At 50.9% G+C, this 15125-nt stretch overlaps 1 protein-coding gene and 2 long non-coding RNA genes across 14 annotated transcripts in view; 2 read left to right on the forward strand and 1 right to left on the reverse strand.

Annotated features, from left to right (window-relative positions):
* LOC139361026 (uncharacterized) overlaps positions 1-15125 on the forward strand; it is a 570651-nt gene that overhangs the window by 158514 nt on the left and 397012 nt on the right. The window lies entirely within an intron of this gene.
* The window catches only part of LOC139361027 (uncharacterized), a 35586-nt gene that overhangs the window by 4556 nt on the left and 15905 nt on the right, over positions 1-15125 (forward strand). The gene's annotated exons all lie outside the window — the stretch shown is intronic.
* LOC139361029 (SH3 domain and tetratricopeptide repeat-containing protein 1-like) lies at positions 1115-14928 on the reverse strand. Its single transcript, XM_071089520.1, has 6 exons — positions 14795-14928; positions 13004-13197; positions 9510-9551; positions 5350-5530; positions 4024-4174; positions 1115-1258 (listed from the first exon to the last, which is right to left on the reverse strand). The coding sequence occupies exons 1-6, from the start codon at positions 14926-14928 to the stop codon at positions 1115-1117; spliced, it is 846 nt and encodes a 281-aa protein (XP_070945621.1).

Raw genomic sequence — 15125 nt, forward strand, 5'->3', positions numbered from 1 at the left:
CATGTCTGGAAGGCAGAGGGCACACTGGGCGGCCCTTGTGGTCAGCAGCAGGAACAGGCAGAGGAAGCAGAGCTCAGGCAGGCAGGGAGCTCTGCACTGCGTGAGAGACCTCGGGCTGTGCCCCACAGCCGGACGGGGAAGCCCGTTGGGCAGATCTGCCTGCCTGGACAGGAGACCAGGAAAATCCAGCAGCTGTTTCAGCTCCTGGCCTGCAGACCTGGAGGCTGGGCTCTGGCAAAGTGTGGGTCCTGGCAGGGTGGGGGCTCAGGGGACTTACCCAGAGTGATGCTGAGTGCTAGGGCCATGTAGGCAAACTCCAAGCCCTCCTGGGGCTTCTCCAGTGTGGCCAGGAGTGCCACCAGCTTGTTGCACAGCTGAAGCTGCAGCTCCACCTTGCGGTTGCCCGTAGTCACTCCAGGGGCAGGGCCTGGTCCTACCACACAGGCAGGTGGGGTCAGGTTTCCCACAGCACCCACCTTGCCCAGCGCCCTCCTCAGAGCTCAAACATGTACTTGGAGCTTCCCATGCCCCAGCTACCCCTGCACCTCGACACAGCTCTGTGCTCTGGGATAACACACAGTTCAGACACCAAGTTGGGGGCTGAAGAGTCACCTGAGGCCCATCCAGCTACACCTGACAGCCTCAGACCAGCCTCTCCCACCTGGGCACCGGGGGTCTGACTGGGGGGAGCCAGCACTCCTCTCTGCTCTAAAAACACCACATTTTTCTGTGCCCAGGGCTGAGCAACACTGTGAACTCAGAGGAAGGGAGAAGCTGTCCCACTTCGGGGTACATGCAGACCTGGGTCTCCCACTGATGCTGTGTGTCCTTTGACATGTCCCTGTGCCTCTCTGAGCCTCAGTTTCCTCATCTGGAAGATGGGGACAGGACTTCTCACTCATGGTTGCTTGAGGTCATCAGGTACAAGGGTAGAACCATTGTCACGTCCAGGCCCCGAGCGTTTGTCTCGGGCAGGGGCATGGTCAATATCATTCCCGGTGAGACCACTTGGAAACTCATCATGTGCATGGGTGGCCCTGCCTCCAGGTGGGAGACCTCTACCGTGCCACACCTGTACCTCAGCCTCCAGGTGCCCCACTGAGGCCCACCCACATCAGCCCACAGGCCAGCTCACCCGGTAGAAGGACATGCCTTCCTCCCGCTCCCAGGCCCCATTGAAAAAGATGTCTCCAGCTGCTTCAAACAGCTCCAGCCCCAGGTTGGGGTCGCCTGTGTACAGGTCCACATTCTGTGCCACCTGAAAGGAGACAGAAGTTCCCTCAAGACCCACACCTAGCGAGGTGGCCACGCGCACCTTTGCCAGCCTCCTTCCTCTCACACACTACAGGTACACCTGAGCATTTTTCAGACCCTGTGCATGAGGGCTGCCCCCACCACTGGCATGAGGACAATGAACTGATGCACCTGAGTGCCAGGAGGTGACTGAGCAGCTGCAGCCCAGGAGCCCGATACCTCTGAATCCTACCACCAGGGCTAGCCCTAGCCCACTCCCCCTGCACTCAAACCAGTCTCCGTGGCCCCCAGATTGCTGGGAGCCCAGCCCCTGGCTCCTTTCTGCGTTGCCACATCCCTGCCACATCCGCAGTGTTTGTGGGTGGGCCTGGTCCCCTCTTGGCCATGAGCTCTTGATCCTTCTCCTCAGCTCAAGGAGGTATACAGCAGGTGCTCAATAATGAAAACTTCACCAGACTCGTGGGCTTCACAATTTGTTCCAGATCACACTGTGTTTGGGAAAGCCTCTGAAAACAGTCACTATGATAGATTCATTTTGTAAGGAGATGTGCCACGTGTCGCTTGGAGCAAGTTCTGTGTGTTAACTGAGTGGTCGCATTATTTGAGCATGTGCTGTATACCAGCAGATGCTGTGCACTGTGAGGGGCCACGCCTCTGCCCTCAGGGAAAAGATGCTGGCCACTGGGGGAGGATGTGAGGGAACCAGTTGGAGGGAGGGAAAAGGCACACAACAGGTGCTCAGCAGTGGTTTAGGAATGAGTGGATGGATGAATGAATGGATGAGAAGATGTAGACACATGGATGGATGGATGGGCGTGTGGCTAGATTAATGCTTGGATGCATGGATGGATGGATGGATGGAATGATGTGTGTATGTCTGTATGTATGTATGGGTGGGTAGATAATGTATGGATGGGTGGAGGGTAGATGATGTATGTACATGTGGATGGATAGATGGTGGATAGACGAATGTATAGATAAACAAATGGACAGATAGATGAATGGAGGGATGGATTAATAGGTAGATAGGTGGGTGGATGGATGATGGAAGAATGGATGGATGAACAGGTGGATGGATGGATGATGGAAGCATGGATAGATGATGGATAAATAGATATGTGGATGGATGATGGATGGATGGAAGGATGAACGGACGGATGGAACAACAGGTGAATGGATAGATAAAAGGATGGATAAATGATGGATGCAGGGATGGACGGATGGATGAATGGACAGATGGATGGATGGAAAGATGAACAGATGAATGGATAAATGGACAGATGGATGAATGGTGGATGGATGGAAGGATGAACAGGTGGATGGATGGAAGGATAGATGAACAGGTGAATGGATAGTTGATGGAAGGATGAATGGACGGATGGATGGATGAACAGGTGGATGGATGGATGATAAATGGATGAAGGATGGATGATAAAAGGATGGATGGATGGATGATGGATGGAAGGATGAACAGATGAATGGATGGATGAATGGATAAATGGATGGATGGAAGGATGAACAGGAGATGAGTGGATGGATGGATATATGGTTGAATGGATGGATGGATGGATGAAGGATGGATGGATGGAAGGATGAACAGGTGAATGGATGGATGATGCAAGGATGGACAGATGGATGGAACAATAGGTGAATGGATGGATAAAAGGATGGATAAATGGTGGATGGAGGGATGGACAGATGGATGGATGATGGATGGAAAGATAAACAGATGAATGGATAAATGGACAGATGGATGAATGGTGGATGGATGGAAGGATAGAAAGATGAACAGGTGAATGGATGGTTGATGGAAGGATGAATGGACGGAAGGATGGACGAACAGGTGAATGGATGGATGATAAAAGGATGGATGGATGGATGGAAGGATGAACAGATGAATGGATGGATGATGGAAAGACGGATGGATGGAAGGATGGATGAATGAATGGATAAATGGATGGATGGAAGGATGAACAGGAGATGAGTGGATGGATGGATGGATGGATGGAAGGATGAACAGGTGAATGGATGGATGATGGAAGGATGGATGGATGAATGGATGAACAGGTGGATGGATGGTCGCTGAATGAACGGATGATAAAGGAATGAATGAATGATGGATGCACGGATGGATGGATGGATGATAGAAGGATGGATGGATGGAAGGATGAGCAGGCGAGTGGATGAATGATGGAAAGATGGATGGATGATGGATGGATGGAAGAATGAACAGGTGAATGGATGATGGAAGGATGGAAGGATGGAAGGATGGAAGAATGGATGGAGGGATGGATGAACAGGTGAATGGATGGATGGATGATAAAAGGATGGATGATGAATGAATGGATGGATGGACGGACAGGTGAATGGATGGATCATGGATGGATGGAAGATGGTTGGATGGATAACGGAAAGATGGAAGGATGGACGGATGGACGGACCAAGAGGTGAACAGAAGAATGATGGATGGATGATGGAAAGATGGAAGGATGGATGGATGGATGGATGGACGAACAGGTGAATAGATGGATGGAGAGGTGAATGAATGGATGGTTGCATGGAAAGATGAACAGGTGAATGGATGGATGATGGAAGGATGGATGGATGGATGGAAGGACCCACAGGTGTATGGGAAGATGATGGATAGATGATGGATTGATGGATAGAAGGATGAGCAGGTAAACAGATAGATGATGGAAGGATGAATGGATGGGTGGATGGACAGAGAGTGAACAGCACAGGGGTCCTCCTGCATCCCTTGTCACTCACCTGGATGTACAGGTCCACCAGCTCGCTCTGCCGCAGGATGTAATAGATCTTCCCTGCTTGCAGCCAGGCATGCGCCGCCTCCTCTTTCCTCTGGAGGTCAATGGAAATCTCCAGACTTCGTTTGGTGTAGTCCAGAGCGGATTTGTAGGCCCTGGAATCAGACGCAGGTGTCAGAACAAGGGCTCTCATCCTCCTGGAACCAGTCTGCCTCCTCCCATGGGTCTGGCGACAGATGAACTGGAATGTGCAGATTGGGAACAGCCCTCTTGTGTGTGCAGTGTTCTGCCCTTCCCAGGCTGCTGGGAGGGCCAGGGTGAACACACACGGCATGGAAAAGATGAAGGACATCCTTCTGAGGGAATCGAGCATCATGCTGCCCTGTGGCAGGAGGAGTGTGCTAGTCCATCTCCCCTGCCTCCCAGACATGGCCTGTGTCTTCTCCAGATGCACCAGGAGCCGTTAGTGTTCAGAGGCTATCTGGGCCGATGATTCTCAAGGTGTGCAGGCATCACAGTCACCCGGAGGCCTGTCCTTATAGCTTGCTGGCCCTGCCCCCAGAGCTTCCGGCTCCACAGGCCTGGGGCAGGCCCTAGAACTCCCACTTGCCACAAACTCCTAGGTGACATGGATGCTGCTCTACTGGTCCAGGGACTACACTTTGCGAAGCATAGCTCTAGCACACTGGCCCATTTTCCTTCTGTGAACCTGAGGCCAAGACTGGAGCCAGTCTCCCAGGTCCCCATGGAATCTGGCTCCTTCCCTGCTCTCTCAGTAAGTCCAACACTCGAGGGGGTGTGACTGCAGCAATGTCACTGGGCCCTATGGGTGGGGTGGCCAGGGCCATGGTTACCCCACCAGGTCAGGATGCTTGGGGGAAGGGGAGTAGGCCACATATGGGACGTGAGACCTTGAAACCCTGCCCCAGGGAAGGAGGTGAAACAACTGGCTTTGTCTTCTGTGGGAGAGAAGCCACAGGTGGCTGCTGTGGTCACATTTAAGGGGACAGATGAAGGCCAGGAGTGAAGATTCAGGGCAGGCAAAGATCAGATGACAAAAGCCACCATAATAGGAAGAACAGCCCAGAGTGCATGTACTGCCTCTGCTGGGGTTGAGATGACCTTTGACCCAACAAGGGAGGCTCAAGCTGGGACTCACGGGCCAGCAGCAGCCCTGGGACGACCCCAGGCCCACCAGCTCAAAGCATCTGATGCCAAAGAACCAAATGATCAAAAGGAGAGGGGCTGATGGCGCCCTGAGCCAGCTTCCCTGTGCCCCCCTCCCTGCCCTGCCCGCCCCCACCTCCACCACTGCAAAGCCAGCCCTTACCACTCCGTGCCCAGGGACAGGTAGAGCTGACTGATGGTCTCCAGGATCTGCCCCTCCAGCACCTTGTCGGCCACTTTGTGGGTCAGGGAGAGCTGGAGCTTGTGGTAGATGACACACTGGGCCTTCCTGGGCATGATGACGCTGTAGAAGTAGCACAGCCACTGGACGGCCCGCAGCTGGCCTGGGCAGAAGACAAAATGGAAGATGTTAGTCTCCCAGCATTGAAGCGAGGCTGGCTGTTCTCGGAGGCCCCTGCGCCATGCTTGCCTCTTTCACCTCTGTGAGCCTGGGTCCCATAGGCGGGGAGCCTGAGCGCAGACAGGCCATGCACCTGTGCAAGGGCAGATGCCAAGCACACCGTGACATGGGCACAGCTTGGTACAGATGCTCATGGTACAGGCCGGCCTTCTTTACAACTCCCAGGGCTGAGATCCTGGCCAGGCTGTGCCCCTGCACCAGGCCATCTATTTCTGCTTCACAAAGTCCCTCTGGTCAGGACCAGGGCCACCTTCAGCCTGAGCTGATGAGGCCAGGGGCACAAGTAGCCCCTGTCACAGATGGAACTCGCAGAGAGCAAAGCCAAGCGTCATGTCTGCCACACACGGCATCATGTTGGGGGAATGGGGTTCAAAGCCGGCCCCTGGCGTTCCCACACATGCTTCTCTCATGCAACCAGGCTCCCAAGCCACAGGCTCACTGGCCTCTCCCAAAGCCAGGGCGCTGGGAACAGTGGAAAGCTTCTGATTTTCTAGTGTGAGAAACGTTCCGGAGATTAATACAGGAAACCAGGTACGCCGAATGGACATCTGTCACACACGCCCCCCAACAACAGCTGAATACACCGTCCTCTCGAGCACCCATGGGATATTCCCCATGACGGACCATGTGCCAGGCCACAAAATGAGCCTCAGTGAATGGAGAAGGACTGAGACCAAAGCAGAGGTGTTCTTCAGCTGTACTGGCATGAACACTCGAAATCGACAGTGAAGGAAATGTGGGAAATTCAAAAATATGTGGAAATTACACACTCCTAAACAACCAGTGAGTCAAAGAGACCATCAGGGAAACCGAAAACTAATTGGAGAAGAATGCAAACAAATGCACAGCCCGGGCCAGCGCGGTGGCTCACGCCTCTCATCCCAGCACTGTGGGAGTCGAGGCGGGAGGATCGCTTGAGTCCAGGAGTTTGAGATCAGCCTGGGAAACATGGTGAAATCCTGTCTCTATTAAAAAAAAAAAAAATTAGGCGGGGGGGGGGGGCGGGTGGTGCACATACATCTGTAATTCCAGCTACTCGGGAGGCTGAGGCATGAGAATGGCTTGAATCTGGGTAAAAGTTGCAGTGAGCCAAGATTGCACCACTGCACCCCAGCCTGGGCAATAGAGCAAAACTCTGTCTTAAAAAAAAAAAAAAAAAAAAGCACAGCGTATCAAAAATTCCAAGATGCAGCTAAGGCAGTGCTGAAAGGGAAATTTATAACTGCAAATGTCTACATTCAAAGAAAGAAGAAAAATCTGAAATCAAAAACCTAACCTTCTGCCTTGAGAAACTAGAAAAAGAACTAAACGCAAAGTGAATAAAAGGAAGAAAATAATAAACGTGAGAGTGGAGATGGGAAGTAAAAATACAGAGAATGGAAAAACAAGACATAATCAACAGAACCGAAGGTGGGTTTTTTGAAAATAATAACAAAATTGACAAATATTTCACCAGACTGACCAAGAAAAGAAAGATGGGACACAAATGACTAAAATCAGAGACTGAGCACCATGGCTCACGCCTGTCATCCCAGCACTTTGTGAGGCGGAAGTGGAAGGATTGCTGAGGCCAGCATTGAAGACCAGCCTGGGGGAACATGATGAGACCCCATCTTTAATAAAAATAAATAAATAAATAAAAGCCCCAGTTTCTAAAATCAGAAATGAAAGAGGAAACATTATTGCCGACCTGACAGAAATAAAAGGATTCCATGAAAACACCACGAACAATTGTACACCAAGAAATCAGACCATCCAGACACAACAGCCACACTCCTAGAAGGACACAAACTACCGAAAGTGACTCAAAAATGACCCCAAGGAAGCATGTGGGGTATCAGCGCCGCCCTCGGTCTCCTCGACCGTTCAGCTCAGGGTGGGGAGACAAGGAAGCATGATCCCCGTTCCCTGGCCTGCATTTCCGAGTCTGAATCCCCCAGCACCCCGAGGAGGGCCTCGTAGGAGGAGGTGTCACAGGCTGTTGTGCCAGGAGCAACCGGAGGCTGCAGTGGGGGCTGGGGCGCTGGGTTCCTGGAGGGTCTCCTTCCAGTCAGAGAATGCCCCTGGGGAAGAAGCCTGGGTCAGAACCCCCCACCCCTCCTTGGGCAGATATGTGGGACCAGGGCCCCTTCACACGGTCCTTTCCAAAATCTCATCCCTCCTAGGGCCAGGAGTGGGTGCCAGGCCTGTGCTGGGAAATGGGCAGGTTTGGTCACAGCCCCTGGGGCTCTGGTCCAGGCCACAGGAGGCACCTCTGAGTGGTCTCACTATGCCATGACAAAGCGCTGCAAGGCAGAGGGGACCCACAACAGTATCCCTCGACTCAGCCATTTTCCTGGACTCAACTTCCTCATCTATCCTCTGTGGCCTAGATTTCAGACAGCCCTGCCCACCTACTGTCCGTTCACTGCTCAGTCTGCAGTGACTGTTCGATAGCACCCCATGGCTCCCCAGTGCTCTTGGGGAAAAGGCCAAGCCACAGCCTGAGGCCCCAGGCCCTGCTTAGCTCTCCAGAAGAGCTTCTCACCATCCAGCACCCAACCCACCCGCTCCCAACTCTGCACCTCCCTGCATAAGCCCTGCTCACTCACCCCCGCTCACACCCCACTCATCCCCGCTCACACTCCCACTCACTCACCCCCACTCACACCCCACTCATCCCCGCTCACATTCCCACTCACTCACCCCACTCACTCATCCCCGCTCACACCCCACTCATCCCCGCTCACACTCCTGTTCACTCACACCCCATTCACTCACCCCCACTCACACCCCACTCATCCCCGCTCACTCTCTCATTCACTCACCCCATGAAACCTCCGCTCACCAGCACTCACACCCCACTCATCCTCGCTCACTCACCCCCACTCCCTCAACCCTGGGCCTTCACACAGGCTACATCACCAGCCCCTCCTCCACCACCAGCCCCTCATCCACCACCTATTAGTTGACTAAATCCTCTCAACCCTCTGGTTCTAGACTAAAGAGACTTCCCTAACCCGGGGCCAAGTGCTGCCCCACCATCACGCCACTCACCCTTTTGTGGCTTCTGTGGCCTGAAGCTCACATTCCTACGCTCAGTCTCTGCCACCCCAGGACCCTACAAGCCCCATTTGTGGGTGGGGCCTGGCACACTCTGCACACAGCCCCTCCCAGCCACTACCCTGGCCTCCGGGGCAGCTGGAGAGCCACGTGCCTTTGCTCCAGAGACTTTGGCAGAGGGTGGAACCACCCCCTCCCTGAGGCAAACCTACAACAACCTTCCCTTCCCCACTGGCTTCCCGGGCCTCCTCTGGAACCTTGTGCCTGCATCCCAAATGTACTGGGATGGATCCCATTCCCCGGGAAATTCCAAGAGCCCTTGGTGCGTCCATATCACCAGGCTGTCCACATGTGGACCCTGAGGGGAAGAGACAGAGCTGCAGAGGGGAGACGGGAGGGCCTCCCTGAATCAGCCCCTCAGGAAGGAGCAGACCTTTCAGGGACATCAGTTGAGGCCCCTGCAACCTAAGGCTCTGAATTCTGCTACCCGCTGAGGGCAGTGTGGCCTCCCATCTCTGAGGCAGAGCACAGGGTGAACTGCAGCTTCTCCAGGTCATGAAGAAGGAACCCACAACTATATGTGGGCCCCAGCACTGGAAAGGATGCCCCACCTCGTTCGGGGACCAGGCAGGGGTCAGCATGTTCATTGGAAGAAGTGTGGGACCCCACGGCCTCCAGTGCCAGAGTAGACGGGAGGTTCAGGCCCACCTCAGGCGACATCCTCCAAGCCCCCAGCCCACACCACAGAGGGGTGACTGTCGCATCCAATGCCCACCGTACTCAGCTCTGTCACCACCCCCCGCGTTACCCCAAGGCCCAGCTCATAACCAGAGGAAGCCTGAGCCACGCGCAAAACCCACCTTGTTCCTGCGGCTGCTCGGTCTCAGCTTCCTCTACTGAGTCTGGCAAGGGAGAAAAGAGAAGCAATGAACACCCCCAGCCAGCACCTCTGGTTCCATGTCAGGTTCAGCTGGGTGTCGGTGTTGCAGGGTGAGAGCATTGCAGGGTGCAGGGGTTGAAAGTAATATCATCCGAGGGCCGGGCGCGGTGGCTCAAGCCTGTAATCCCAGCACTTTGGGAGGCTGAGACGGGTGGATCACGACGTCAGGAGATCGAGACCATCCTGGCTAACACGGTGAAATCCCGTCTCTACTAAAACATACAAAAAACTAGCCGGGCGAGGTGGCGGGCGCCTGTAGTCCCAGCTACTTGGGAGGCTGAGGCAGGAGAATGGCGTAAACCCGGGAGGCGGAGCTTGCAGTGAGCTGAGATCCGGCCACTGCACTCCAGCTTGGGTGACAGAGCGAGACTCCATCTCAAAAAAAAAAAAAAAAGTAATATCATCCTCTTCCCTCCTGGATCATGGGAACAACATCACTGGGGGGTGTATACTTTCTGTGATATGGGGAGTAATATCGTCTTCTGTGCCTTGGAATATTAATAACAATATCATGGGGGGGCGTGTACATCTTCTGCAATATTGGGAATAATATTATCCTCTCTCCCCCTGCATACTAGGAAAGATAGCAGAGTGGGTGTTCACCTCCCGTGATATGGGGATTAATACCATCTTCTCCCCTTCCGGATAGCAGGAAGAGTATCACACGGGGGTCTATAGTGTCTGCGATACTGGGAGTAATATCAACCTCTCAGCCTTGGAATATTAAGAAGAATATCACAGGATGGATGTACACCCACGGCCATATTGGGAGTAATATCAGCCTCTCCTCTCCATGGATATTAGGAATAATATCCCAGGATGTACGCCTCCTGCTCTATGGGGAGTCATATCATCCTCTCCCTTCCAGGATATTAATAACAATATCACAGGGCGGGTGAACACTGCCTACGATACTGGAATTATTATCATCCTCTCCCCCTCCAGATACTAGGAACCATATCACAGAAGAGCTGTACCCTCCCTGCGATATTGGGAGTGATATCATACGCTTCTTCCATGAGTATTAGGAGCGATATCACCGGGTGACTGTCCATTCATTGCTATGTTGGGAATCATGTCATACTTTACTCCCTGGATATTAGGATCAGTGTCACAGTGTGAGTGTACACCTACTGCGATATTAAAACTAAGATCATGCTCTCTGTCCCTGGATATTAGGAACAACATCACAGGTAGGTGTACACTCCCTCGATATTAGGAGCAATAATATGATTAACTAGTAAACATCAATGATCAATTTTAATAATTATCAGGCTGGTCTCGAACTCTTGACCTCAGGTGATCTGCCCGCCTCAGCCTCCCAAAATGCTGGAATTACAGGGGTGAGCCATCGCGTCCAGCCAACACTTCTTTACATCTCTTTTTGGACCTCAAATTTAGCATGCCCAAAATGCACTTTTGATTCCTCCTGCTATAACCCACTCCTCCCATAGTCTTCCCGATCCCAATAACAGCATCTCTAGCCTTCCAGTTACTCAGGCCAAAATCCTTGACATCATCCTTAAAACTTCTTTTTCTCTCTCTTGTCATCCAAGAGAGAGACTCTCCTTTCAAAATAAATGCCAGACCTAACCCCTTCTCACCTTCCTCATCATTTCCAACCACGTCCAGCCCTCATCATAGCGCTCTGGGTTACTGTAAAAGCCTCCCAATCGCCAGGCAGAGTGGCTCACACCTGTAATCCCAAGCACTTTGGTAGGCCAAGGCAGGTGGATCATCAGAGGTCAGGAGTTCAAGACCAGCCTGGCCAACATGGTGAAACCCCTCTACTAAAAATACAAAAAATTAGCCGAGCATGGTGGTGGGTGCCTGTAATCCCAGCTATTCGGAAGGCTGAAGCAGGAGAATCACTTGAACTCAGAAGGCAGAGGTTAGAGTGAGCCGAGATCGTGCCATTGCACTGCAGCCTGGATGACAAGAGCGAAACTCCATCTCAGAAGGTTAAAAAAAAAAACAGCCTCCCAACCCAACTCTCTCCTTCCGCCTTTCACCCTGCCCTGCATTCTACCTTCCACTCTCAAACATTTCAGAAAAAAAAAAAAATTATATCCACAGAAAGAGAAAAAGAAAGTGCAAATGGGGTGAAATGTTTGGGGAATCTGAGGGAAGACCATACGGGAATTCTCTGTACTATTTTTGCAACTGTTCAATAAGTCTGGATTATTTCGAATTCAAGAGTTAAAGAAAGAGGCCGGGCGCGGTGGCTCAAGCCTGTAATCCCAGCACTTTGGGAGGCCGAGACGGGCGGATCACGAGGTCAGGAGATCGAGACCATCCTGGCTAACACGGTGAAACCCCATCTCTACTAAAAAATACAAAAAAACTAGCCGGGCGAAGTGGCGGGCGCCTGTGGTCCCAGCTACTCGGGAGGCTGAGGCAGGAGAATGGCGTAAACCCGGGAGGTTGAGCTTGCAGTGAGCTGAGATCCGGCCACTGCACTCCAGCCTGGGCAACAGAGCCAGACTCAGTCTCAAAAAAAGAAAAAAAAAAAAAAAAAAAAAGAGTTAAAGAAAGAAAGAAAAAAAATCTCCCTTTGTGAATCCATCCTGTATTTCCCCTGGCAACTTAAGGACGCTCTTAACTAAGCACATCTATTTTTTCATGAACACTTAAAGAACCCTTGCCTAGTTTTGACTTTCTGTGCTTGGCAGAAGTGTGTGTGTGTGTGTGTGTGTGTGTGTATTTCATATATATGTGTGTGTGTATATATGTGTGTGTGTTTTGTGTATATATAGAGAGGGAGAAATATATACGTGTGTGTATATATAAATCTATATTGTATATTTACTATGGTAATATATATATCTGTGTGTGTGTGTGTGTACATATATTACGTACCCCATAGCCTGTCCTTAACCAGTTCTAAACTTAGTGGGAAAAATACATACCTAAGCAGAGAATTTCAAAATAATATGACGAATGTTTTGATAGAGGGATGGGTTGCTATGGAACACGCTGCTAAGACACAAAACCTCCTAGATGGGACAATGAATGAACGAAGTATTGCACCTATAGGCACCCCCTCTGATATCCCCACAAATGTTTATAGTTATATGCATTTGCTTCCCCCAGGACCCCCGTTTCATAAGGGTTAGTCCTAGAGCCTAACAAGTTCCTACTATGGTTGGCATACATATGCCATTCAAGAAAGAATGACTGAGTGAATGACGAGTTAAGAACCATTTGTCAGCCAGTGCTCAGTAACACAACATGCACTGGTATGCAAATTATATTTTTGTTGAAAGCAAGGGCAGGATCACAAATTATCCTTCCAGAGAAAGCAAACCTCAAAAGCTTCTTTACCCTACTAAAGCACATTATAAGAAGCTCCCCTTATATAAAAGAAAACCTCCTCGTTCATTATCAATGGCATGTAAACCAATAAGCCTTCACCTCTGATGACATCTCTTCCGTCACCAGGGCTAGATAAAGGAGGTTCCGGAAACCCTGGTAGTTGTGAAGGCGGCTCCCAGCTCTGACACTCTTGAACCCTGCGGGGGCGGAGGTCACACAGCAGAACAACCGAGGGAAGCATCATCAGGTTTCGAATATGTTTGAACCAGAGACGGCAAATAGGCTTCAACCAGCTGAAAACACCAGAGATTCATGGTGGCCACCTGAGGGGTTGTGCTCTTAAAAAACAAAAATTAAAAATAAAATTAAAAAATTAAGAAAGGAAGGGGTCAAGAATCCATCAGGTCTGACTGAGATGTGTATCAGTGACTAACACCCCGTAAGGCAAAAGTGCTCCGGTGCGCTTTGGGTTCTCTTCAGCAGTATTTAAAGGCGTGTGCTTCCCTAAGACTAAGCCACGGGAATACCCCTAGCAACACTGCCAGGAGAAATGTCTACCATGGATTTGGCTAGAAATACAGTTGTCTTTAAGAAATTAACACTGAATAAATCCTGCCTTATTAGAGCCTGAGAGGATGACATTCTCAATGATAACAGTTATCACTACAATCTCCAAACATCTGCGATCCTGCAAGGAGGAACTGTGACAGCGCAGGTCACGTGTCCAGAATGCTTCCCAGACTGCCTGTTACAGAATAAAAGAAATGAAACCCCCCCCAAGAATGTCTTCTCTCACATTTAGCCAGTTGTTCCTTTGTGTGCATCTCTGTGCTAAAATGGCCATTCTTCCCCACAGCCTGAAGTCATATGCTAAAATAAATGAGACTCACATGAAGCCAGAAACGTGCAGATGCGAGGAAACCAACACAACTGAAATGGGCTGGAGAGTGTGGCCAGGAGGATGGTACTTCCCAGGAAGCAATTACTTCATCTCTGCCCATGAAGCAGGCAGCTGTCACTGTCCCCCAGGCCCACACCAGCCACTCGAAGTTCGTTCTAACCAAACTACCTCCAACAATCAACATCAATACACCACACAATTGGCTTCTGAAAGGACACCTTGCAACCAACAAGAAACTGTTAGCACAACTTTGAAAACCTGTGCAACTAAAAACCTTGGAAAGGGATAAACACTGCCACATTTTGACTCAAATACTGTCATGGGGTAGCACTGCAATAATTCACTGAAACAAAAGAATGAATGAGGAATACGTTTATATAGGAATCAGAGGAAGCATGACTAATCATTTAAAGAAATAGGTCAAGAAACTGCTAGGTTCAAATGCTACCGTGAGACACTGTCAGGGCCTTAGGCAAATTCACTTCTCTTGGTCCTGTTTCTAGGTTCATCAAAAACCAGCTTTGGACTAGGGAATCTGTTGCTTCCCAAAGCCTTCCTTCTGTGATTCCAGCCCAGATTTTAGGACTGCTCTCCCACTTGGTATATGAAAGTGCTTTCTGTGTAGAATAGCAAGAGTACATTTCTGTGTTGAATGAGGTTTGGGACCTACTCTATGAGGCAGAATATCATCATGTAACTTTAAGCATGACGACAAGGCACACTCTAGAATAAGGATAACACATAAGATGTGGCCATACACCTGTGCGTGCCTGGCAGGGAGATGGAGAAGTCTCATTTAATGAAGCCGCGGTGCCTGTTGCACCTGAATATCCTCAGTCCACATCAAGTTCACAACGTCCTTCTGACATCAAACCACAGGTATCACATACTTTTCCATACTTTCTACCCAAGATTAAAATATGCAGAGCACCGTGATAAAGACGCCTCCATCCCCAGCATGTTGGCTCTCGTTCTGTAGAATTACATACTTGAGGTACAAAATGATCACCAGGCTGCAGCGGCAAGCAAGACTGGGCTCCGTGGGGACAGCAGGCCCTGCAGCAGCCACCACTCTTGTCCCCACAGTCTGATGCAGCTGCAGAGAAGCTGTGGTTGAGGCCATTCACTTTGTGAGAGAACCACACAGGAGGGAAAAGGTAGGGGAGGTAGGGAAGAGGGCAATGTCAAGCCTCTGAGCCCAATCCAAGCCACCGCATCCCCTGTGACTTGCAAGTATACACCCAGATGGCCTGAAGTAACTGAAGAATCACAAAAGAAGTGCAAATGCCCTGTCCCACCTTAACTGATGACATTCTACCA

Source organism: Macaca nemestrina (assembly GCF_043159975.1).
Source record: "Macaca nemestrina isolate mMacNem1 chromosome 4 unlocalized genomic scaffold, mMacNem.hap1 SUPER_4_unloc_1, whole genome shotgun sequence".
Lineage (NCBI taxonomy): Eukaryota > Metazoa > Chordata > Mammalia > Primates > Cercopithecidae > Macaca > Macaca nemestrina.